Below are 26,228 nucleotides of genomic sequence, written 5' to 3'. Positions count from 1 at the left end.
AGAAAAACAAATTACTTGGTAGAATTGCCTTGTTAGGGTTTAGGGCTTGACATGCTACAGAGATCTCAGACCTAGGGGAAGGTTAACAAAGCTTGGGAAGAAGAATGTACCACTGATAGTGGACACAAAGAATGCAGAATTTACAGGCCACAAAGACATCTGGGAGAACTCCCAAGATAAAGAAGAAACTAATAAACCCAACCCAGCAACTGTGCTGAAATCAGCACTGACTGGGTAAATGATAATTCCAGCAGGGGAAGATTGTGACCACTGGCTCATGGACCACTGACCCCAAAGAGAAAGACTGAGCATGGGACTAATTAGCATGAGAAGCAAGAGAATCATTAACCAATAAAAGAATACCAATTAATAAGAGAACACTAATTCCTTTGTTTGCTAAAATGTATAAAGAGTAAAAGGTTTTGATAATTGGTGTGCATGATTTGTGCAATAACACTGAGCAGCCCAGGATTGTGCAACTCTGAAATAAATAATCAGTGTCTCTCTTAAGTGTGTCATTACTGGCTTGTTGTGCACTGGGTAACAAATCTGATTTTGGCAGAGAAGATTGCTCAGCATTTTGGGCAGTAGCTCCTGCTTTCTATATTTTATCGGTCTAGAGACTGAATTAATTAGTTAAGTATTCCATCGTTTTCTTCAAGTGCTGCTGGTTTTTGTTTGTTTGTTTAGGCACACACATTTAATATAAGTACACTCATGCTGAATCAAGATTTTGAACTGTTACTCTAAGAGGAAGAATGTCTTCCTGTATGTCCCAGGACTACTCTGCCAGGCCCATTAGGTTTCCTTCCTAGCTTGTAGCAGAACCCTGAATCAAAAACTTACTACAAAAATAAACACCATTGTCACAATTAAAATCTATGCAAAAAAAGATAGCAAAATGCAGATTTATTTCATGGCTTCAATTACAAATGTATTTACTTCCTGCTTAGCTGAAAATAAATTGGGGTGTACCACTGGCAATCTAAATGATTAACACTACATAAAAAAGTTCAGCTCAGAAATCACAAGCTACCAGTTTCAGTACCTGTAGGGATTTTTCCTAACAAAAATACGTATTTTAAAAAGCCCTGAACCACTTGACATGTATCATCACTGACACACACGGAACACCCATGCCACAACACTGCAGCGCAACTTTCTAATACAAAGTAATCAGTCCTCCAGTGCTCCATAGTCCATGCAGCTGTGCACATCCTCTTCCTTGGAGAGCTATATAGTCCTTCTTTAAAGCACAGGGTCCAAGTTGCTGTGTTTATAACATTACCTCTATGTACAACCACTTCACATTATTGTGGAGCCCAGCACAGAGTCTGAAGTGCCCTTTACTAGTGGCACCTGCTGCTCATGGTGTTCCATGACACAAGTTTGGCTCCCTCAGCTTTCCTGTCACAGAAATCCAGCCATGTGATCTCACTTTTGTTTCTAGCAAATTTTAGTCTTTTCGAGTTAAACGTGCCCTCATAAACACACATTTGGTAGAGACACACCAAGAGCTGTGGAAGGAAGCACTATTCAGTGAAAGGGCCAAGTCGCGAGGCACATGGGTATCTACATGTAATGACGGATATGTCAATGTACCAATGCTCATGTGAAATATGGGACACAGGCAGGAACCAGCAAATAAACACCAAAAGATATTGAAACAAAAAAACCTCACCATACTGAAACACACAATGCTATCACATTTAACATTCTAACAGCTACAGCTTCAAATAGTAACTGGAACTTAAAGAAGAAAATTAAATATCACTGTTGCAAATTTACAGTTGCTTTAGAATTGCTTTTTAAAATAGGAATGAAGGACACTATTGAAAATTCAATTCAATAAGAAGTTGTTACTGTTCATTACAGAAACATAAACAAGCTAGCAATGAATCAAACTGGACGTGAATGTTCTTTTTTCATACACAGGAATTTGATGTTCAATGCTTTATCAGTCGTAAATTTATAAAAGGTAATTTGTTTTCTCCCATTTCCTCATCCAGCTACTCTCTGACTCTCAAGGCAAGTACCTGCCAGTTTGCTCCAATACGAGTCTTTTAACATTCTTGGTGCCAATAATATATGAGAATGCTAGAGGTGTATGGGACCAGATTACTTCAACTGAAAGCAGCAGTGAGATTTTTCTTCATGTATATGAGCTTATCACCTTAGTCACCCTTTGAAGTTAGTGAAGACAAATACCTCCTTCAACTACAACTTCTCACATCCTAAAGAAGTTTTTTTCCCCCAGTGACTACACAGAGAAACTAGGATGAAGGGCTCAGATACAGGTATCTGAAGGAAAAAGTTCCCAGTGAATAGGCCCAATATTTTTAACAAACCATTCAAAAGTATTGTAGATTTTTATTTCTTAGTGCCCATAAACACACACACAATCCACATCTCTAAAGTTTAAATACTAAGTATGAAATTAAATTAAATAACAGGGAACTTCATGTACATGGCATTGGTCTAGACACAAGAGAAACATACAATTAGAGAACTCCACTGGAAGTATTTGGTGAAAAGAAACTAACATCCATAGCAGTCATTGTGACTATTTTTCTGACTCCATTCTGTGCATTAAATAATTCTGTATTTCTCTTCTCAGAATTGTATTTAAACAAGTAATCTTTCTCCAAAAAAAAAAAAAAAAAAAGAAAAAAGAAAAAAGGCTTCTTAATTTCCCTAGAGAATCAAACAAGCCAGCTGATAAGGAAACTTTAATCTTCTGTAATTAGCAATGGGAAAAAAAAATCCAGCACACTGGAAAGACCGACAATATTTGTAACTACTGTTATATACAAGCCCACTTTTTCTTCACCTTTTTCTCTTTGAAGTTGAGTGTTCTGCACTATTCCAGGAGTCGGTTATGAGGTATGAAAAACCAATAAAAAGGTTAACATTATAACCATTTTAATAAAAGCCACTGCACTGTTTGTACTTTCAAAATATTTCTGAAAATAAAGTAAAAAAATATTTAGTATTCTTAAAAGTCTTAAGGAAATTTTTATTACAAAAGCAGTCATCTTTGTGGCTTCTTTTGAACACAATTCTGCTGCAACATTACACTCAGACATATGGATATGCTTCATATTACCATTATACAAGTAATCACATTGCATTTCTATAGCAGTGAATATTAATTATATAAAACAAATAAACCCTCACAAAAATATATACAGGTACCCAGAAAGCTAATCAAGAAGAAATGATGTTGTCTGTACTAAAAAGTAAACACTATTTTCAAATACTAACAAAACATTCAATTTGTTTGTCTGTTTCTTCTGTCTAAGACTCTTGAGTAAAAAGACTTCCACAGAGGAATTTCTACAACTTTGGTTTATAATGACCTAGAAAGAATTCATACCTCATACATATTGATCTAGTAGATGTCTTTAAAGCTGATATGGAAAGCAACAGGGAAAGCTGTATTTGTGGACTTTATGATGAGAATAATAATTTAAACTCAGGATGTCATATTTCAAATATACAGAAAAGACCTGATTATATTAAACACATTTATCTTCTGCTATAAATTAGCTCATCCAGCCAGATCCCAACGCTTTAATTCCTCATGACTGAAGAAGCTACGTGTTCTCCCCATCTGATTAATAGTAGGCTACATATGGAAGGCCTTAAGAGCCTGCTGTTTTCACTGAAGGGTGTATCTATTTCAGCACCTTTCAGATGCAAAAGTTGGTACTAAGCTGTGCTGGTCATTGGATGATGATTAGCCATACTGGTGCAGTGTTTTGCTTACCAGATGCTTGTTAAAGGGTATGCTAATATCATATTCAGAAACAAGTTTCTGAAAGTTTTGTCCAGAAACCAGAAGAAATGGAAACAATTGCAACGGCTTTGTACCCTATGTGAACTAATTAGTCCTGCTGAGAAATAGGCTATATTTGCAGGAGAGGACCACACATCCATGCCTCTGGCCCCCTGACTAAAACCAGTATGGCAACCTTCTACATAATGAAGCCATGTTAGTTTGTTCAAAGCCAAAACTTGTGGATAGCACTGCACTGCCACAGCCTTACTGGCTAGATCTACAGTTAGTCTGGCAAAAATATTACATTAAAGTACCTGCATGACCTGTAGTACCCAAGCTAGCTTTGTCAGAAGATCCTTTGGTAGTTCTGCAGTATTGCAGTGTGCTCTGTAGACACACCTAGTTCTTGAAACAACTGTCTTTTCCAAGCAAATTTATAATGTAAAAGTAGCCTATGGGAGGTTCAAAACATGATATAGATGTAGAATGGCTCTATGGTGGTCAGATGAGAAGGTCATACAACATCCTGTCTTGCGGCAGGAATTTCCCCGACACTTTAAGTGGTTCCATGCACAGATGAGTTGTGTGTGGAGAACGTTAAACAGTCTCATATTAATTGATGGACATTTTAGGAAAGCTGCAAATACTGCACTGATCAGCTCCTTCCAGGGGACATGGCTGGCAAGAATAAAGGAACATGAAAAGACAGGTAAAGTTCCCCAGTTTTCATATCCAATGGCAAACTTCCCATCTTAAACAAACAAACATCTCAAAAAACCCCAAACAAACGGGAAAATGCAACCACCAGCAAATAAACAGACAAATATTAGTACATGACAAACAACTCTGGACAGCCAGAGTTCAAATGTGTATTAAAGCATAGCCCCTTTTGAGAGGTAACACGGTATCGACATAAACCACCTCTGAGTCATCCCACATCGATGTTCTCAGTTTATGCATTAACAGCTATGCTTATTTATCTGCCCTTTCAGCAAACACGTGAGCCATGGGAGACAAAGGTGCGGCCAAGTTCTTCCAGGTAACAGATCAACAGCCAAGGTCAGGTCTTCTGCACAGTTACTCTTCCACAGAAATTATCTCTTTATTCCCCAGCAATATAGGAGCTGAAAGGTATAATGTCCTTAACCAGAAAGCACTGAATTGCCTGAGAACACAGCAATTAGCTCCTACAGACACTATACCGTACTTAGACCACTGACCTGCCACAGGAGCTAAAGCAATTCTGACTTGTCCATGTTGTCTGTGCTACGTGAGGCTGCCTACAAGAACAGAAACTCTACCTGACTCCTCTGTTGCCTCATCTTCTTTTCACTAGCTGCTTGCTAAAATCTCCATCTCCATCTAAGAGTATTTTCTACACTCAAGCATACCTCAGCAGTACACTGGCCAAGAGATATTTATGGTCAAATCCTTGCCCTTATTTACTCCTGTACAAATCTGACACTTCACAGCCTAGAGACAGAAATGAACATAGGGCTTAACTCAAATTATATGAATAGACTGATGTGCTGGAGAGAATTCATTCTTCCACTGGCTCTGCAGGACTGGCACTGGAAGGCAGTAATAAAACAGAAGTGGACAGATATTTTTCATACTTGAAAAGATCAGGATTTAAACAGGAAATTACACTTTTAAGTATCACTTTCAGAAATAAAACTGCCTCCTGCTATTCATCCTGCTACTAAAAAGTCAGATGAAGATATCAAATTACAAGTGTATGCTGTGAAATTCCATCTGCATTGCTTTCATTTACCTATAAAAATGTTCTAATGGACTTTAAAAGCAGTTCAAGGAAAAATAAAATGATCCCTCAAGCTGAAATGCTAGGATCTGTAGGAGGGCAATACTGGACATTCAAGTGTGTGGTGCTGGTGGTACTGTTTTTGAGAAATGATGACTGAATCCTGTACATGGTCAGAAGTACCCATGTAACAGTAGTCATAAACAGCATGCACGGGCAACCTGAAAAGGAACATCAGGCACCGCCTTTCTTTTGCAACTGCTCCAGTTTTCTTCTTAAGAGGTTGTAGTTTTCCTTGGTTCCAGGTGCCATAGGATCAAGCTTCAGAGAGACTTCATAGTGCTTCTTTGCTAAGTCAAGGTTTCCCCAGCGATGATAAAGCACAGCTGGAACATCAATGGGGAATTTCATTAGCAATATTGTTGAATAACGTACAGTCTTGCCAATCACTTCGAAAACAACATTGAAGTATTTGTTTCCAGCAAGGGTCTGTCACTTGCTGGTGGCACAGTAGCTGCTTGTTCTGTTGCCAAATGCAGGAGCAAAGCCTGGGAGCAGAACTGGCATGGGAATGATGAAGGAATGAATTACAATGGAGCCATAAATGGCAGCTCTTATCTGGTGAGCTCATTGCGGGTTACAAGCATAGCATAAATGAACCAATTTGCAGACACTGAAGTGCAGCTACCTCTGGGCTGGATTGTGCAGCCCTCTTGATCTGTCATATCGTGTGACAGCTTTTCTGGTTTTAGTGCCCTGTTCTTCTGGCTGGCAGTTCTTCTAGAAAGTAAAATAGAAATCTGCCCAGCAGGAAGAAGGCTCAAAAGATTGCTTTTTCTTTTTAAACACAATGAATATGAAGCAGATAAACAATACAGCTGATAAGAGTTAGAAAGGCTCTTACCCAAATTACCGTGATAACTGGCAGCATTTGGATTGGCTTTAATTGCCTTGAGGAACAAAGCTAACACAATGAATATGAAGCAGATAAACAATACAGCTGATAAGAGTTAGAAAGGCTCTTACCCAAATTACCGTGATAACTGGCAGCATTTGGATTGGCTTTAATTGCCTTGAGGAACAAAGCTTCAGATTCCTGAATAATTTAAAATAACAAGTCATCAGGAAAGTCCATTCTCATATATATATATAAAACAATGCCAAATTTACCCAGCATTGTAATTAAAAACCCTCTGAAATGATGCCATATCTATATGATACCACCATATAAATATCCTGAGCCTGCCCAATCCTGTAGCTCAAGTGGCTACAGCCCCCTGGAAACAGTAATAATGCAGGAATGTAAATATTAGTACATGACAAACAACTCTGGACAGCCAGAGTTCAAATGTGTATTAAAGCATAGCCCCTTTTGAGAGGTAACACGGTATCGACATAAACCACCTCTGAGTCATCCCACATCGATGTTCTCAGTTTATGCATTAACAGCTATGCTTATTTATCTGCCCTTTCAGCAAACACGTGAGCCATGGGAGACAAAGGTGCGGCCAAGTTCTTCCAGGTAACAGATCAACAGCCAAGGTCAGGTCTTCTGCACAGTTACTCTTCCACAGAAATTATCTCTTTATTCCCCAGCAATATAGGAGCTGAAAGGTATAATGTCCTTAACCAGAAAGCACTGAATTGCCTGAGAACACAGCAATTAGCTCCTACAGACACTATACCGTACTTAGACCACTGACCTGCCACAGGAGCTAAAGCAATTCTGACTTGTCCATGTTGTCTGTGCTACGTGAGGCTGCCTACAAGAACAGAAACTCTACCTGACTCCTCTGTTGCCTCATCTTCTTTTCACTAGCTGCTTGCTAAAATCTCCATCTCCATCTAAGAGTATTTTCTACACTCAAGCATACCTCAGCAGTACACTGGCCAAGAGATATTTATGGTCAAATCCTTGCCCTTATTTACTCCTGTACAAATCTGACACTTCACAGCCTAGAGACAGAAATGAACATAGGGCTTAACTCAAATTATATGAATAGACTGATGTGCTGGAGAGAATTCATTCTTCCACTGGCTCTGCAGGACTGGCACTGGAAGGCAGTAATAAAACAGAAGTGGACAGATATTTTTCATACTTGAAAAGATCAGGATTTAAACAGGAAATTACACTTTTAAGTATCACTTTCAGAAATAAAACTGCCTCCTGCTATTCATCCTGCTACTAAAAAGTCAGATGAAGATATCAAATTACAAGTGTATGCTGTGAAATTCCATCTGCATTGCTTTCATTTACCTATAAAAATGTTCTAATGGACTTTAAAAGCAGTTCAAGGAAAAATAAAATGATCCCTCAAGCTGAAATGCTAGGATCTGTAGGAGGGCAATACTGGACATTCAAGTGTGTGGTGCTGGTGGTACTGTTTTTGAGAAATGATGACTGAATCCTGTACATGGTCAGAAGTACCCATGTAACAGTAGTCATAAACAGCATGCACGGGCAACCTGAAAAGGAACATCAGGCACCGCCTTTCTTTTGCAACTGCTCCAGTTTTCTTCTTAATAGGTTGTAGTTTTCCTTGGTTCCAGGTGCCATAGGATCAAGCTTCAGAGAGACTTCATAGTGCTTCTTTGCTAAGTCAAGGTTTCCCCAGCGATGATAAAGCACAGCTGGAACATCAATGGGGAATTTCATTAGCAATATTGTTGAATAACGTACAGTCTTGCCAATCACTTCGAAAACAACATTGAAGTATTTGTTTCCAGCAAGGGTCTGTCACTTGCTGGTGGCACAGTAGCTGCTTGTTCTGTTGCCAAATGCAGGAGCAAAGCCTGGGAGCAGAACTGGCATGGGAATGATGAAGGAATGAATTACAATGGAGCCATAAATGGCAGCTCTTATCTGGTGAGCTCATTGCGGGTTACAAGCATAGCATAAATGAACCAATTTGCAGACACTGAAGTGCAGCTACCTCTGGGCTGGATTGTGCAGCCCTCTTGATCTGTCATATCGTGTGACAGCTTTTCTGGTTTTAGTGCCCTGTTCTTCTGGCTGGCAGTTCTTCTAGAAAGTAAAATAGAAATCTGCCCAGCAGGAAGAAGGCTCAAAAGATTGCTTTTTCTTTTTAAACACAATGAATATGAAGCAGATAAACAATACAGCTGATAAGAGTTAGAAAGGCTCTTACCCAAATTACCGTGATAACTGGCAGCATTTGGATTGGCTTTAATTGCCTTGAGGAACAAAGCTTCAGATTCCTGAATAATTTAAAATAACAAGTCAACAGGAAAGTCCATTCTCATATATATATATATAAAACAATGCCAAATTTACCCAGCATTGTAATTAAAAACCCTCTGAAATGATGCCATATCTATATGATACCACCATATAAATATCCTGAGCCTGCCCAATCCTGTAGCTCAAGTGGCTACAGCCCCCTGGAAACAGTAATAATGCTACAAGTAAGTGTCATGCTTTCACAGGCTGCTCTAATTTTAGCAGAAAGTTATTAAGCACTAGTGAAGTGTTTAATAACTCTTTACCTAAGTAAACTCTTACCTACTTTACCTAAATAACTCTTTACCTTTTGCTCTTTACCTAAAGTACCTTTTTTTTTTAATAGTTATAGTATTTTCAAACATTATCTGCTGAAGTTTTCCCTACTTATGCAATCAAATTAAGGATAATGGAATTCAGTATCTAAGCAAACTGCTTTTAGACACCTTTCCTTTTACAATAATTTTAGCATTAAAAACAGGGGCATTGCAGTAAATCCCTTTCAAACATGTTTCAGTGTGGTTCCCAATGAAGAGTACCTGCATACCTTTTATTTAAAAAATCATGCCAAATCATATCATGCCATACAACATCCTTCACATTTTCCTCACCAGTTATCTTCTCTGTATTACCACTTGCAGTGTGTACTCTTAAGACTCTTGGTATCGGAGTACTTAGAAAACATCAGCTCCCTCACCAAATATTCAGAGAATAATTTACTGCTAAATTTATTCTCTAGTTAAAACAATTCTATTTTTCCGAACTAGCTGCTAATATAGATACTTTTTTCCCAGAGCATATTTCCTGCAGAAGTTTAAAAAGTCACAGGCCCCCAGCCCAAATGAAGCATATTTACTCACTGACATGCAAGTTTAGATACTTGAGAGCACATTTTACATAGATTTCTATGCTGTGCTTTAGGGAAAGTTGTTCATTCAGTTTCAATGCAAATGACTTGAAGATAAAATTACCTCAATGTGGTAGGCTTCCGTCTGAATGCACATACTTGCTGTCTGAGGTATGTGAGAATAGTAACATGAAGAAAAGTCCTTTCCTTTGTGCTAAGCTTTTGCTGCTTAAAATATAACACAGGCTCTACTGAAAAAGAAAACCTGTCAGCCAGATTTTTGGTTCCACCATCTTCTTATGTCAAGCATGAAATAACTCTCTGTAAGGGCCCCTTCAGGGGAAAAGAAATTTCTGATGTCAAGATTGAGTCACTCAGCTCTGAGTGACTTAAGAGCCTCCCCATATGTCCAAATTCAAGCCCAAACTAAAAGCATTGCTGAGCACAGCTGAGGCTGCCATTCTCAAGGCAGGAGAGACTCATGCGGAAAGTGCCTTCATCTCCACAGGTCAAGGAAATTACAAACCCCAGGGTTCTCAGAGCTTCTCCAGTGGAGGGCCACAAAGATGAGGGGACTGAAGCATCTCTGTTATGAGAAAAGGCAGAAGAAGCTGGGCCTGTTAAGCCTCCAGAAGAGATGACTGAGGGGACCTCATCGATGTCTAAGTACCTGAAGGGAGTGTGCCAAAAGGATGGATCCAGGCACTTCTCATTCATGCCATGCAACAGCACAACAGGCAAGGAGCAGAAACTGATGCACAGGAAGTTCCACTTGAACACGAAGAAGAACTTCTTTACTGTACAGGTGACAGATCACTGGAACAGATTGACCAGAGGGGTTGTGGAGTGCCCTTCCCTGGAGATACTCAAAACCTGCTTGCATGGGATCCTGTGCAACCTGCTCTAGGTGAACCTGCCCTAGCAGGGGGTTGGATGAGACAATCTCCAGAGGTCCCTTCCAACCCTAAGCAATCTGTGATTATAGTTTTGTTTCATTGACACTGAACTGTGCCATAAATTAAGTCCCTCCTGATGGGAGAGAATTTGCTGAAAGTCTTTGAGAGGAGTTTCACAGATAAACCGAGACTTGTCCTTTAGTTTCAATGCTTCCAGATAGTTGTTTATTAAGTCTTATCAGAGAAACAGAGCCACTAGCGTGACCCAGGTACAGCACAGAAGACAGAAAAGCAGGAGTGAGCTCTAGTTATCAAGATTTACACAGCTTTTAAAGATATTTTAACCAATAGTTACTAAAAACGTAAATTATTTTCACTTTCCTACCAATTATTCAGTAACACAACTAGGAACTGTGGAATTTTCTATCCAATCAATCCAAACTACTTTTACTGCAGAATATGGAGTAGTAGAAGAAGGAGAAGAAGGTTTAGAGAACAACAATCCTCCATTTTGATATTTTTTACTCTTATCTATGTACTACAAAGAGAAGCCCAAAACTTCTAAATTTTTCACCCTGTGACAATCTTACATAGTAGTCTATCACCTAATTCACACCACTGTATTTTCTAGTTCTTGTCTGACTGTTGGTAATTTTTTCCAAGGTTTGAAGCTAAAACAGTGTTGTTCAGGGGGGTAAGAACCCATAAAAACAGGCAGAGAAATATTCTCGGCACTCTGGTTCCTACATTTCAGGACAAGGAATACTTGGACAGGAGTTAACAAGGGAACAAGATGCCGGCAAATTTAAGAGTATATGACTCCATAGTGCAAATTCTAGCATTGCTTTTCTATGGCATGAGCAGTTGCTCCAGCATTCTCATACACAGACTATTAAAGTTCCTGGATGCATTGGTCTCTTTGAAACCCATACTATTTAGTGACTTCATTCATGTTTTGGATGATGGGACTGAATGCGGTTCCAAAACTTTACATATAGCATCTAAGAGGAGGGTGTGAGAAATACACTGGAGGGGAGAACAGCTACTTCGAGGGACCTGGGCAGGGCAGAGAAACAGACTAGCAGGAATCACAGAATGGTTGAGGCTGGACTGGACCTCTGACCATGTGATTTCCTCTGTTAGCACGTCGAGACCACACCTGAAGTATGTGTTCAGGCTGGGGGTCTCCATTACAAGAAAGACACAAACATACTCCAGTGAGTCTTGCAGAGAGCCACGAAGGTGGTAAAGGCTGGAGCACAGGACATGCAAGGAACAGCTGAGAGAAACAGATCTTTTCAGGCTTCAGGAGAGAAGATGAAGGTGCTGCCTACAACTGCTTGATGAGATAATACACGGAAGATGGAAACAGAATCTTCTCACATGTAAGATGGGATGAGACATAATGGATGCAAGATGGCCTACAAGAAATACCAATAAAGGAAACATCAATTTTTTTTTTTTTATCATAAAGTTGGTCAAGCATTGAAACATGCTGTCCAGAGAGGTTTTAGAATCTCTATCCACAGAGATACTTAGGATTCAACTGGAACTGGCCCTGGTTTGGGTTAGGGGTTGGATTAGAGACTCAAAAATATGGCAAGAGGTTCAAGATAACCTCCTCTTTTCATACTACTCTGCAGTCCTAAAAATCAACAGTGGATTGGCACTTGAAACCATGTAGTAATTTTAAGTCCCACAAAGCTGTATTTTTTCCCACTCCAAATTTTAGTATTTTGGCCTAATAAGTAAATCTCTTTTTTCCTCACTGGGCAGGTTAACACCAATCAAAATGAAAGATATGCTGACCATGTAATTCAGTCTTATGCCTAAAAGTTGCCACTTACACAGAGCAGAAGCACCTAATGTACAGAATTGCATCCTTTCACTGTTGAAGCACAGTGGGACAACACGTGCAATGTGCTTCCAGATAATTTAATGAAATAGATATTCAAGAGCTGGCTGCCATTACCATACATCTTCAACTCCATGCTCAGAATATTTTTATCACCACTACTTTGCTCAGCAGCTAGTAGAAGCATACTGGTTGATTAAAGGCTATTTAAGGTGCATCATATTCATATTACTGTGGATATATGGAGTAAATATACATACCAGTACATCAATGATATTTCAGATTGCTGCATCTTGCCAAATCTTTAAGTGTTGCCAAGAAACTTGCAGCTTGCATATAGCAAAGGCTTGGGGTAAGCACACTGCATTCCATCTGCTGCCAAGGCCACAAAATTGTAGTCTGGCTTTATTTCAAATACAAAAAATGCTGAATGGTTTCAATTTATTGCACTTTTTACAGAAAAAGTATAGACGTATACATAACAAAAATATAGCACACATCTTTTTCAAAGAACTAAAGATAGCTTGGTTCTTCATCCATTGAGATAAGAACAAGCAATTAAAGGAGAATCTAACTTGGTATAACAGACGTTAATTAAAAAACCCAAACAAAACCACAGAAACAGCTCATCCTTTATGTGCTTTTCCTTCTGGAACAATAAATCATTTATCAGTCAATGCAAAAAAAAAAAAAGGGCTATTTTTTATTTTTTGTGACGTAGGAAACCTATCTTCTGCTGAAAATCAAAGTGCATTTGAAACTGAAGGACAATGTTGTGTGCTTATTGGAAGGAAATCTCTCACAACATCATAAAACTTTTTTGACTCAATGTCTTTTAAAATAAGAGATAACAAAAATCCCCAGAACAAATCTTCCTTTGTGGCAACAAAGCCAATGTAGTAGCAACTTTTATACAGACACATAATAAGTAACCTAATAAATTAAATGCCTGAGGTTATACAACACATCAGACACAGCCAGGCAGCACTCTGAAAATTACCTCCCATCACCTTGACAGTCTCCATCCCCTGTTCCTCCCCTCCAATTCGATTCAATAAAAATCCTTGAAGAGCCATCCACTCCTCTGTTTTTACATGGTGAGGGGGTAGACAAGAAACCTGAAATTTTCATGCCTTTTTTTCATCAGTAAGCATTCTCCCATTACAAACAAATCTGTATCTCTTCTTTCCAGGCAATGGAAAATACAGCTGCTGAGATCATAACCTTTGGTTATGAGCCCACTTTCCAATTCCCCTAATTTGCTCTCCCTGTTATAACCCAGCAGTTTTAAGTGACTAGTTAAGCTCTGCACAAACCTACTACTCCATTTTGAACTACTAAAACACTCACTGGCGCTCTGCTTTTTTTCCTGGGCTCCACTATTCCTTTTGCTTTTTTCAGGATGTGGACTTAAAAGCTGCACTTTCCCCTACTCTTACTTCTACTTTGTCTCCAACATGTTCTCCTGCAGCATAACAACTTTCAGGGCTGGCAATCAAAACCACTATCTTCTTTTTTATTTTTTAAATCCACTAAGACAGACTTGACTCTCCTACACCTGGAAAAGTTTTCTAGCTTGTTTTCAACTTATTTTTTCTACTTTATTTCATTATAAATGCTCTTTATTCTGTCATGCTACATATTCTTCCCAATGATTGACTATAAAATCCTCTATTCTTCCACAGTCATGACTCACCAAAATAATTCTAGCAATTACCTCCTCCATAATCTCATACCTTATGCATTCTGGATGTTAATTTGTATCCTTCTGGAACTTTGTTAAACTAACCTAAAATATATATTTTATAACAGTCTCAGGTGGAGAGAGAAAAGAATTAGAGCATACAGGAAAAAAACCCAGCCAGTTTAGAAAAACAGCAGCAGGGTGTTAAACAGCATCACTAATGCAAACAAAAGCAAGTGCTGGGTTGTCACAGGCCCCGGCTTCACATGTGGACAGGTCAGGACTCCACAGCTGAACAATACTGTAGAAATTTAAGTGGTCACAGTAACTGCTGGACAAATGTATATATTTTGAGAATCATGGAATCATTAAAGTTGGAAAAGACCTTTAAGATCATGAGGTCCAATTGTCAACCCAGCACCACCACCATGTTCACCATTAAACCATGTCCTCAAGTGCCATATCCACACATTTCTGGAACACTTCCAGGGATGGCGACTCCACCACTTCCCTGGGCAATCTGGTCCAATGTTTTACAACCCCTTTTATGAAAAAAATTTCCTACTATCCAATCTAAACCTTCCCTGGTGCAACTTAGGCCATTTCCTCTTGTCAAGTTTCATATAATAAAATCTTCTTACTTTGTATATAAATGAGGATGTTCCTTCAGTGCTGCTAACATTATCACTACCAAAAAGACATCAAACCCCTTAAAAGCCAAGCTTCGGTAAATGATGTTTTTCTGAGGAACACCAGAATTTGATTATTAATTTTTCCCTATCATATACATAAATCACTGACTATAGAGTCAGTTTAAACAACTAACTATATTAAATGTGTATGATTTATTCTCTATCAGCTCACACAATTCCCTTTGGAAAACAAGTCAATCTCCTCAGTTTCATTACATTTGCTACTTGCAAATAAAGGTAGCTAGTGCTGAGGTACCACTCACAGGCTGGTCCACTGCATCCAAGAGAAAGTTCAATACATTGCTCAATGTATGGACTTTCTCTCACAGTATTCTGAGATCACCCAGGTATCCCATCCTCAATCTGGGATTAACAAACTTGTATTATTGTATTTTAGATAGCATCTGAGGCAAAAAGGCTAGAATTCTTATCTATCTATATTCACAGAACACATAGCAAAAGCACAAGGACTAGCCTGTCTCGTCCAATTTGAGTTCCTGAAACAAGGTCTCTAATTCAATGCAGGCTCTCTCCCTCGGCAGTGAAGCAACACAAGACCCTAACTGCCCTCTAGTGTGCTTAAGAGCCTATTTCTCTCCACTGACCACTGACATAGTGTAAGGCAGTGACATTTGTAACCCAGGCATCTAAAATAAGGAGAGATAAGCTCAAGCCAGAATCACACACCAACACTGTGAAAAAAAGGGGCACTGAAACCTGATTGTCTAAGTCATAATCCAGAATGATGTCCTCAAACGGTTTCTACAAAAGATTTAGATGGAGTTTAATTGAGGGAAAAATCCCAACTAAACCAGCCCAAAGCCCTACAGTCAAAAAGATCTAGGTACCTACCTTATATTTTTGTGATTTCCCCAGTACATTAGCCAAGGAAAACATAAGGGAATGATCATTAGGTATTAATTCCAGGGCTTCTCTTCCAACTGCTTCTGCTTGAGCTAGATTGCCTGGGAGCCCAGGCAGAAGAAAAAGAGAAGGCATGTTTCAACACAGCCCTATTAGTTACTTTTCATGATGCAAGCACACATATTTTACAAATAGCTGATTGCATAGTTTTTTGAAGAAAACCAGGTATCACACACACACACAAATGTAAAATCCTGCAGACTCAGGCAATAGAAGGTCTTCATTTTGTTTTCAACATGTAACACCTTCAGAAGAACAACAAAGCACAGATGAAAATGTTCTAGAATTTAATCTATAATACAAACATGCTTGCACATTGATGGCATTTCAAGTAAGTATCAGAAATTCAATGTATCGGCTGGATTTCAAGTGATGCTTTAAAATCACTGAGTCAGAAGGCATTCTTACATCATTAGAGAGTGTCTGTCTGGGTAGCCAAACAAGAAGTAGAGATCCTTTCAGATAAAAACAGATAAAGCTTTAAGTTTTTCTAGACACTGAATTATTAATTGAAACATTCAAATAGACTTTTACCTGTGTTATCAAGCAGTATTATCATATTGTTCCAAGCCAAACTGTGCTCTGGTTTTAGGACTGTAGCATTCCTCCATGCATTCAATGCATCTATATGGCGATTCAAATCTGCATACTAAAAAGAAAAATCCAGTAATTTTGTTATTACTTGCTTTATTTTCCTCTCATGCACTAAAGACACTAAAGAGTTGTTAACGTCTTGCTCCTTTCTAGTATGATTTCTTTTTATAGACAAAAATAAGAAAGGGAATACTCTTGTAGTATGGAAGATGAGAGTGCTATATACTGATTTTCCTTTTCTTTTCTCTGGGAGCGAGGCTTGTCTTCCAATATGCATGTACCAATAGAATAAGGAGAAGAGAGAGCACACAACTTAGAAATCTGCACAAGAGAATTAGTAAATATTTAATGTACATATTTCCAAGAATCTATTTCAAATTTTTCAGCATAGTTCTACTAGCTAATGATATACTAATGAATGCAAAACAGTCTAATATTGGGAAATGATTAATAGTATCTTTTGGGGAAAAAAAATTAAAATCTGTATTTTTGTTTATACTTCTTTATATGATAAAGTAGGAATACCAAAGGTTGTATGGAAGGAAGTATACCAGGAAAGCTATAGGAAAAGCTACTAAAGTATGAAATCAGCCTCAATCACAATACAAGGAAACTGGGATAACTATCAGCTTTTAACAGTACAGCAGAATTATATAAATCTATCTATATATACACAGATAGAGAGACACAGATTCCAGTCATAGCTATCATTTAAGCACTTACCAACCGCCCTAAATTGTAGTAACAATCTGGGTATTTTTTTCTGTGTTTAATTGCTGTCCAGTAGCTTTGCTCTGCCTCTTCAAACCTTCTTAAACTGTTCTGTACTATTCCTAGATTCATCCACGCAGCAGCAAAATCAGGTCTGGGCAAATTGGGAAAAAACACCAAGAGAGAGGACAATTAAGCACTTGAAACACAAGATCCTATTGTATCATTTTGGCTCAGTTGGTGCAAAAAACTGCTTAGCATTGGTCTAAACATACTGTATTTGTACAGCTAAGGACAGCAACTCCTCTGCTTCATGGAGCTCATTTCTTTCTTTCAGAATATTTCCAAGATTGTTCATGGCATGTACATATTTTGGATTCAACCTAAAATTTAAAATTTAAGAGATTATTATTATGTATGGACATGTATTAATATATGCAAATTGCTAGCTCTGCAATGCTGCAGAACATGAAAATGAATACCGAAGCATTTTCTTCTTGTTAAACATGAAAGCAGTTTTAGGACAAATCATTAAAGTAGTAAAATTTCTAATACCTTACAGCTTCTCTGTAGTATTTGATTGCAGCACTTTGATTTCCTTTGTCAGCCAGGTTTTTGCCAACATTGTAGTGCACCTGAAAACACAGATGGATATTCCACCAGATGCCACACAGTCAGATATTTTGTGGAACCAAGTAGCTAAAAATTCTTTCTCCAAAAAGAAACAGTCAGCACTTGTGTCATTCACGGCTGGCTTTTGGTGTAGGTTGATACTTAAAACTGGACAGTTCATACAATGAAGATAGTAAGAAAAAAATCTGAGGAATATATCAATAGATCAGTTTACCTGTTCCAGCTATTTAAGAGAGATTATTCACTTCCTAGTTTTATAAACGAGATACCACACCTTTCACAAGACACTTTGTATGGAGACCTCCTGCTCTTAATTTCGTTTATTTGCCAGGTAAGAGAAAGTTTGACTCAAACCACATCTATCATAGCAGAAGAAACACTACAGCAATGTATCAATTAAACTTTGTTTTCATTATAGCATAAACTAGAAGAAACTCAACATTCACAGAAAAACCAAACAAAAGGTAACAGACAGACACAATTATTGTCTTAGGATAAAAATGAACCAAAGAGCATTTCTGAAATAACAGCAACATGTTGAAGACTTTGCCTGCTAAAAACTGAAGAATGAAGGAAGGATCTAGAGCTTTCAGACTACAGGGAAGAAGGTGCATCATCCTGATTTATGGCAGGAGTAAATAGGAATAAATATATTTCAGGACAAATCTGAGTTGGAAAACATCTCAAATCCTACTTTAAGACAAATCTCAGACTATGTTACCTGGTTGAAAAGTACTGTGAATATTGACTCTTGAAAAGAGATTTCTCAGTACCTGGATCAGGACTCATTATTTAGATTACCTTACTATTTGAAATCAATTTGTATATACTTCATCTAAAACAAACACATACAGTGATTTCTTCCAAACTTTGAAAATCCAATTTAAAAACACAGTAATAACTTCAGATTGAAGTCCAAAAAGATAGGTCTGTAATGCACTTAGGTAAGTCCAACTCACCTTCTGCATTCAAAAAAGGATTTTCTCTGACGTGTCCATTAACTGAAAAATGCTAATTGCAGTTGGCACAGTATTGATCCAATGCACACAATTATTGGAGCCTGGTTGTTAGGGTATTTAATTGTTGAATTTCATCTCTATACGATTGTAACTACATAGTAACATACCATCAACAAATAAAGTTAAGGACATTTTCCACACTTTCTTGAATGGGCGAAAAAGTGTTTTCACTGGTTTTAAGGAGAGCAGAGATACTATGAAGCTTAGTAAGCATGCACAGAGGCAGCTCCTCACACTATAAGATATAAAACAGCACACAAATTCAGCATCCCATAAAAGCAGTTCTAGCACAGCTTCCATGAAGAAAAGAATCCTGGCACTGTGTTGTACATTCATAAAAATATGACAAGGCCCAGGGAAAAGAAGCAACAGAACGGTACATTTATATCAAGAAATAACCAAAGATCAATTGACTGTATCAAAAAATACAAAAAGATGGTGCAGCATTTTCCCAGGAACCAATAAAATAAAATGAAGTACCCTGAAAGATGTTTCTTAGAACTGAATTCTATTTATATATCTCTTCCAGAAACGTTTCAGAACACTAACATTCTTACCAAACTGGATTGCTCTGACTATATATGCTGAAGATCACATATTCAAATTTCACCCAGATAAAAGATAAATTGTGGCAACACAGAAGAAATACTTAAAGATGTCACTGAATACTGTATGTTAGCCCTTGAAGTACCTGAGTTTACACTTCAGTATCAGCAAACAAAATTATATTTAACTTGATTCAATTTCATTCTTTAAGAAGCTTTACAAAATGAAATTTGACTAAAGACTGGGACAGAGCAGATGAGAAAAATCTTGGTGTACACCAACCACTCAGTCTTTCACATGCCAGCTATCTTGTGTTAGGAAACAGCACTTCACTTTCTATCTTTCACACGTTTATTTTTTTAACATGTAGTATCTTCACATCAATTTTTTTTTCCCAAAAGTAGCATCAGAAAGAGTATTTTTCTCACATAAACAGAATTGTGCAGTCTGAAGAAAACTGAGAGATATCAATTCTCTCAAGTCAAAACATCAAATGAGGTATTAAGCGCACTTTTGTGAACTGAACTAAAAAGATGTACTATAGTCTATTGAAGCTGATAGCACAACAATTTAAATAAACTACTAGCATTTTCAGTGGTGTATTTTTGTCCTCAGCTCTAGCTTCTGTGTGAAAGGAAATGATGTTTCTATACAATACTCCCAAAAATGAAGGGCTCCTTCGTGTATGTAAGTTTTCTAATTTCCCTTCAAGTGAAACCGTAGCTTTAGTTCTTCTTAATATGGTGGTGACAAGGAAGGGAAGAGGGAAAAAAACCTAAACCAAACATACCAAAAGAAGTGTCCAGCTTACCATAAATATCCAATGACAAAACCAGTTCTGCAATGGGTTGTAAGATGCAGTAACTTCCTGCTCTTAAGAACAGAACCAGCAAATGGTTTCCAGGCACATAGGGTCATTTGAGATGTGCAGGTTACTTCTGCCATCCAGCCATGTCTCTCACTTCACTGGCCACGGCAGAGAGATGCCAAGGTCAGCCTTTAGCTCACTTAAAGCAGGCCTGCAGTAACCACCTGCTGTCTGCTGAGCACAAGGTGTGACTCTTGCACAACACGGGGACACAAGTGCTTTCTATGTACCAATTGGTGGGAAGGATCTGGTCTTTAATAATGAGGGGCCGGTGAGTTGTTTTAAATTTCATCTCTAGAGGTGTGGTTCTTCTGCTTTTGGCAGATATTGTGCATGCCAGCCTGGGAGGGAAGATCTTCCTTTTCTGGTTAAACATTTAAGAGCAGACAGAGCCCTTCCTTATTAAATGATTAAATATTAACTGGAAATGACGTATTACATTATTCCCAGATGATCCTTTATCAATCTTAAACAGGTAATTACTTTACAGTAGTAGCTCTAAAAGGAGCATTCTCAGGGATGCATAACAACATAGTATTCTCTGAAATCTAGACAATCAGGTAAAAATACTCTAGGGTAGAACCTACTTTCACTCAACAGGCATGTGTTGTTTAATTAACATAACCATGGCATCACAGCCTAGCCAAGGAATAGGCTCTAAGTGTTTGTCTGTTTGCAATACTTCAATCTGCCTAAGAAGCCTGGATAAAAAAGAAAAAGCACTGCATATTATTCTGTGCTAGATATACATAGTACTTGAACTTGTATTTAAATGTTAAATTTAAACAAAGAGAGAAAAAAAATTATATTTTCCTGTACAAAAATGAAATTATTGCTAGCCTGATTTTTTTTGCTTTTTTTTCCCCCCCTCAAAGTAGCATAGGAAGAAATTGAAATGTAGTATCACCTTCTAGGAGGTACATCCCCTCAGCTGAAGCACTACTATTATCATCAATTTTACTCTCTCTCTCTTCCTAGCTGCTGATAATCACTTTTTAGCAAATATGAACATTTTCTGAAAAGGATGAAAGCAAAGCACAGACGTCAAAATTTCTCCAGGAACATGTAGATGCCTCCGTTCAATGCCAGCTCCTGTCATCAATCTTCTCTTTCTTCTACTGCTAAAACTCTGTTTTCTAAATAATAATAAAACAAAGCTTTTTTGATAGTCACATCTTGTTTGTGTATCTAATGTTGTCTAAAGGTTCTTCTGCATGACTGTGCTTGTATATGCAAAAATTGACATCTCAAATGGTGGCAAAACACTGCAAATAGCCCATATAAAGACAGCCCACAGCACTTAAGTTAAATTCCTGAGAAGATAATCCCCTTTTAATATATATCATTAAAAAAACCAAAAACAAAACTTCAATATCAAAAGGAAATGTCCTCTTGATCAGCTTCCTTAAGGATCAAAGATCAGATCCTCAGGCAGGAATCTTGTTCTGTCACAAAGGGGTTTTACAGGACCTTTTAAGAAAGTATAGAAACCAATCTCACAAACTTATTGTACCTTTTCAGCATTAGCACAGCTTGTCTCGGACAAATTTGTATCTATAATGATTGCAGTTTGCATAAAGCATCAAGTTCAAAGTTACTTACCCTGGTATGTCAAGGCAGATAGTAACATTATGTTGAGAGTATTTTAACCTCCTTGCTTATTATTGTAGAAAAGTTGCTACTGAAATGGCTTTTCAAAAATTACATTTAATTATTTCTATCCTTTAAAGAAAAGCCAGTAGCAAGGAGAATGTAGAGATTAGGTACAAAATAACAACAATTTACAATCATTTAAATTTATTTATTTCAAATCTAGGAAAAGAAAAATGCCGGCTATTTCCCATGTACGTAACAATGTAACTGCAATTATTTATTTAGATACTCAATGAGAGAAAGTAATCTAGGAATAAAGACCATCTCTGGATTCTTAACTGCTATGGCTTCTCCAAAAGGTAAGAAAAAATAACTCAGTTCTTCCAACAGTGCAAACATTTCCAAAGGCAAAAAAAGAAAAGGCAGCAAGATGAGTATTTTTGGGAATAATCTTTAAAACTAAAAGAGACAATGTGTAATGACTTCAGAAGGTGAGGAGCAATCCAGCAATGTCTAGAAATAGAGAACAGCAGTAGGGCAGGGGCAAAATCTCACATAATCTTATGTGTCCACATCTGCTGTAGTTGTCAGGACTTCTTTTATCATCAGTGGAGAGAAAGACAAATCTAGGATGCAGTCCTTCTGAGTTATATCTCTCATTTAGTCCAATGTGATGAACCACATGCTAAAAGAAACAGCTTCTTCTCCCCAGGAGAAGAATCCAATCCATACAGTATGAAAAAAGGTGGTAGGAAAAATGGAATCAATATACAGGCACTTCCTGTTCAGCTAAGGAAAATACTGCCAAATGTATTAAAAATGTGTACTGTTTCAGTCTAATGACCTTTGAAACCAACCTGAGTGTAGGGCCATGCAAGTTCAAATGTGTGACATGCTCCTGGACATGTTTAACCAAGATGTGTAACATACTTCTTTCTCTCTCTTAAAAACACCCACCCACCCAATAGGTATTTACATCCAAATATGTGTGTGTGTGTGAATATCTATATATATATCTATCATATATATTTTTAAAAATATTGTAAATAAGTAAAATTGAAAATAAATTTTAAAATATTTAAAACATTTAAAAATCTGTATTGGGAGCTTTTTTTAGAGGTCAAAATATTTGTAGCTTCATTATGGTACCTGATTATTTCCAATCAATTTTAAAGTCACTGCAACATTTATTAACGTTGATCTTAAATGCCAGATCTTGAGCCAGATGTGTCACCACTCAAGGCACCAGATTCACTACTATACCAGACAATCTCATTTAACGCAGTTTCCTCATCTTTATCTAAAGATATGCTTAAAGATGATGAGTCTTGGAATTAGAGAAGGCAGTGCTGTTACTACTTGTTATTTAGAATTAGGGTAAGTTTACCCTATACTTCCCACACAGACTATTTGGAATTGAAAAGAGCTGTACCACAAAACATGAACAGCCTGTTCTGCTAGTTAGGATTTGAGATCCTGCTACATAATGGAAGTAAAGCGGGACCACATTAGACATACTTAATATGTTCCAGGAACAACAAGAAAAAGCTATTATCTATGTGCCATTCTTTGGTCTGCACCAGCCTCCTACTGAAATAAATGGGTCACTGACAAAAAGTCCTGTGGAGTCATTTTTAAAGGAAGCCTGCAATTTCAAGACAACTGAAGATCAGAACAAAACCCAGTTCAAATTTTTACATTTACCTTTGTCAAAATTAAATAAATATAGCTGAGTTCACAAAGAAAACAAGAAAGAGGCTCTTAACACATGGACTCTCTAATGTTCCTGCTTAGGAAAGTTCCCTACTATTGTGATTTCAAAGTTACATCCTTCAGCAAAATTGAAATGTGAGCCTACAATCCCTTCCCTGTTCACATCGCCACGCTTTCCACTTGCACAAGCTGTCACCAGCAAAAATACAGCTCAGGCATGTCTACAGTGCCCAGTGTTGACAAACACAAGCTCATTTTGCCTGTACGTTCATTGGCTTTAAACCAGCTGCATTAGTTCAGTAGCTTGTGCACAGCTTATCAGCTCAAGCACAGTATTGTGAGAGCACAGCTACACATCTTCCCAGCCAGGCATGGCGGGAGTCCAAGGAGCTTGGAGCACAGGCAAAGAGTGTGGATCTGTCTGAAGCACTCTTACCATGGCAGATGGATGGAGTTACACACAAAGAAAACAGATTGCATTTGCTCCATTTATAGTATGCGTTTGTCATCCAGAAGACAAGATATACTGAGGTCATCATTAAAAAGAAGATGATTGCCTACCACTGCCACACAATAAAATACAACAGCTCTTTTCCTATGTATTACAATCCAAGATTACCAAAAGACGCCACCATGTTGTAAATATTAGCCATAAATATTTTTTACACCTCACTGCTGCATATTTGTATTCCAGTAAATGCTAAGTTTATTGTTCTCTTTGTGAAGTTGAGCATTCACACTTTTTAAACTCTGTATCTTGATCGGTATTGTCTAGATACCACTCTAGATTACAGAAATCTAATAATTTAAAACATCAATGTACTTTTATAGACATATAGCTGTTTATATTTTTATAGCTGCACGTTCCCACTCCCAGGCTCTTCAAAGAGTCTCTTTACTGAAATTCAGACACCATCAAGGCTCAGTGGTATACTCCAACAGATCACACTCTTGGCTGTCAAAGGACTGCTGTGGAGGTCACCTCTGCTGGAGGCTAGAGTCAGTCTCCAACGCTGAACACTGCTGCTCAGCTCAGTGAAACATGCTATCCAGTTCCACGTCTTACTTGTTCCCTCACTAAGCCTGCAGGGAAAATTGCAGCTTTCCTCAGTGTCCATGTCTGAAGACTCTAGCCCATTCAGCTGCTGTAAAAGAGCAGAAGTGGGAGCAAAGATTTTACTCCCACATCCTGCAATTGCACTGATGATATGCTGCTTTGTCCCTCAGCTGTGCTGGCTTTATGTACCACTGGAAGGTATACAGAAAGGATTCTAAAAACAGCACAGACATTTTTCAGCTGAATACATTGCTACAATTTACTTACCCTGTTTTGATTTTTTTACTGCAATAACTTGCAATTATACACACAATTTTTTAAGTAGATTTTATTAGCAGTACACCCAATTTGACTGGATGCCTTTCTTGAAGTGCACTCTCCCTTCTCCCTCACCTCCCCACTCCCACTCCCAAGTTCTGAATTACAATATTGTAATTTGCACTTTCTGGTATTTTGACTATGCTACCACTGTAATTTAGGTGTCTGACATGTCAATGTCATTCCTGAACCAAGTAAGACTGTGAATAACACTGTAGCACAATATACTAACTATGCATAACACCTCCTTGACCCCAAATTTCAAAACACCTGAAAAAAAAGAAAAAAAGATTAGAAGTCCATGAGTGACTTACTTTTGCATTCAGAGGGCACACAGACAACGCGCTCCTAAAAAGCTGTTCTTCTGACCTCCACTGACTGCTGCGGAGTGCACAGCGCATAACATTTATCAACAAGATTCCAAGTACTGCCACAGCAAGAATTTTCTTAAGGAAAGAGAGCCAAGTTAAGAAACAAATCTTGCAGTTGAACAACTTCATCATCAACTTTACTGATTATTTTGATGGTACCTTTTTCTTGGCTTGCTTACTCAAGAGACTAAATCCATATGTAAAGAGAATACAATATCCAATACTGGGGAGGTAGATGACTCTCTCTGCAATAACAAATCCTACTCGGAAGAAGAGATTACTTGCAGGAAGAAAAGGGATAATAAGAAATCCAAGTCCCAGTGTAAGGATTCTGCAAACAAGAAACAGATTCTCAGATTAACTACAAATCTTAACAAAAGTACCTTTTCCACTTAACATATAAACTTTATTTAAACACTGTAGAAGGATGTGCATATAGAACAGGACATTCAAACACAGCCTTTGAGACCCACTAAAAAGATCAGATCAAATTTCAGTGAGGCACTTTAAAAATCGTTGCTATAATTTCCAGAAAAGCAATATTCATGCTTCCAGGCCAGAAGATAGCCCCATTACATATTAATTACATAACTCCTATCTAAAATACACAGGCAGGAAAAGTAATGGTAAAAGCTACCTGTCTATTTTTGGACCTACTAAGACAGTAATGGGGGTAAAAACATAAGTCACTGTTAAAGAATAAACTTAGGTGCACATTCAACTGAGAGAGTGGTTTTTCTCCTAACAAACACATCAATAGTAGAATCCATTGTGGTTAACCACTTGAAAGTTAGTAATCTACACTCCTTCTACAGTCAGAAGAGACATACTTTTCAAGGGCAGTTTGTCTTCCTTTTTTTAGGCATCAGTGTTAACATCCTCAGCAGGTAACTCTTTATGGACTATACACAGCTCAGACAAAAGAGTCTAGGTACCTCACTTTTATAGAGCTGACATAAGGGAATAAGAACCTCAGGTCCATGTCAGGTATTTCTTACAAAGGCCACGGGCATGGTAATTTTCTATTCTAATTTATTACAAATGAATCTCCACAGCGTAAGGTAGATGTGTCCTCTTGCTATTTTCTCATGCCCAAAAGTCCTAGGCCTTCAGTATACTTTTT

General features: G+C 37.8%; 1 protein-coding gene and 1 long non-coding RNA gene across 4 annotated transcripts in view; both read right to left on the bottom strand.

Moving 5' to 3' along the window:
• Nucleotides 1–878: 878 nt before the first annotated feature.
• LOC108446647 lies at nucleotides 879–6,509 on the bottom strand. The gene is made up of 2 exons (XR_001861914.1): nucleotides 6,448–6,509; nucleotides 879–5,929 (listed from the first exon to the last, which is right to left on the bottom strand). It is a non-coding gene; the product is annotated as an uncharacterized LOC108446647 (long non-coding RNA).
• Nucleotides 6,510–7,005: 496 nt separating this feature from the next.
• The window catches only part of TMTC4 (transmembrane and tetratricopeptide repeat containing 4), a 50,312-nt gene continuing 31,089 nt past the window's right edge, over nucleotides 7,006–26,228 (bottom strand). For 2 of the 3 annotated variants that reach the window (XM_008633682.2, XM_017733740.1), the window contains 9 exons: nucleotides 25,265–25,436; nucleotides 25,049–25,180; nucleotides 17,543–17,622; nucleotides 17,263–17,370; nucleotides 17,000–17,141; nucleotides 16,217–16,331; nucleotides 15,611–15,723; nucleotides 8,693–8,762; nucleotides 7,006–8,174 (listed from right to left, as the gene is read on the bottom strand). In XM_008633682.2, the coding sequence (XP_008631904.1) occupies nucleotides 8,023–8,174; nucleotides 8,693–8,762; nucleotides 15,611–15,723; nucleotides 16,217–16,331; nucleotides 17,000–17,141; nucleotides 17,263–17,370; nucleotides 17,543–17,622; nucleotides 25,049–25,180; nucleotides 25,265–25,436 (1,084 nt within the window). In that variant the 3' untranslated portion in view covers nucleotides 7,006–8,022. Of the gene's footprint in view, nucleotides 8,175–8,692; nucleotides 8,763–11,192; nucleotides 11,949–15,610; nucleotides 15,724–16,216; nucleotides 16,332–16,999; nucleotides 17,142–17,262; nucleotides 17,371–17,542; nucleotides 17,623–25,048; nucleotides 25,181–25,264; nucleotides 25,437–26,228 lie in introns of those variants that run through there. The other variant, XM_017733681.1, reaches the window with a different exon arrangement.

This window comes from Corvus brachyrhynchos, unplaced genomic scaffold (genome assembly GCF_000691975.1).
Source record: "Corvus brachyrhynchos isolate BGI_N302 unplaced genomic scaffold, ASM69197v1 scaffold1120, whole genome shotgun sequence".
Classification (NCBI taxonomy): Eukaryota; Metazoa; Chordata; class Aves; order Passeriformes; family Corvidae; genus Corvus; species Corvus brachyrhynchos.
Note: the sequence above shows the minus strand (reverse complement) of the source record. Positions and strands in the feature narration are given on the sequence as shown.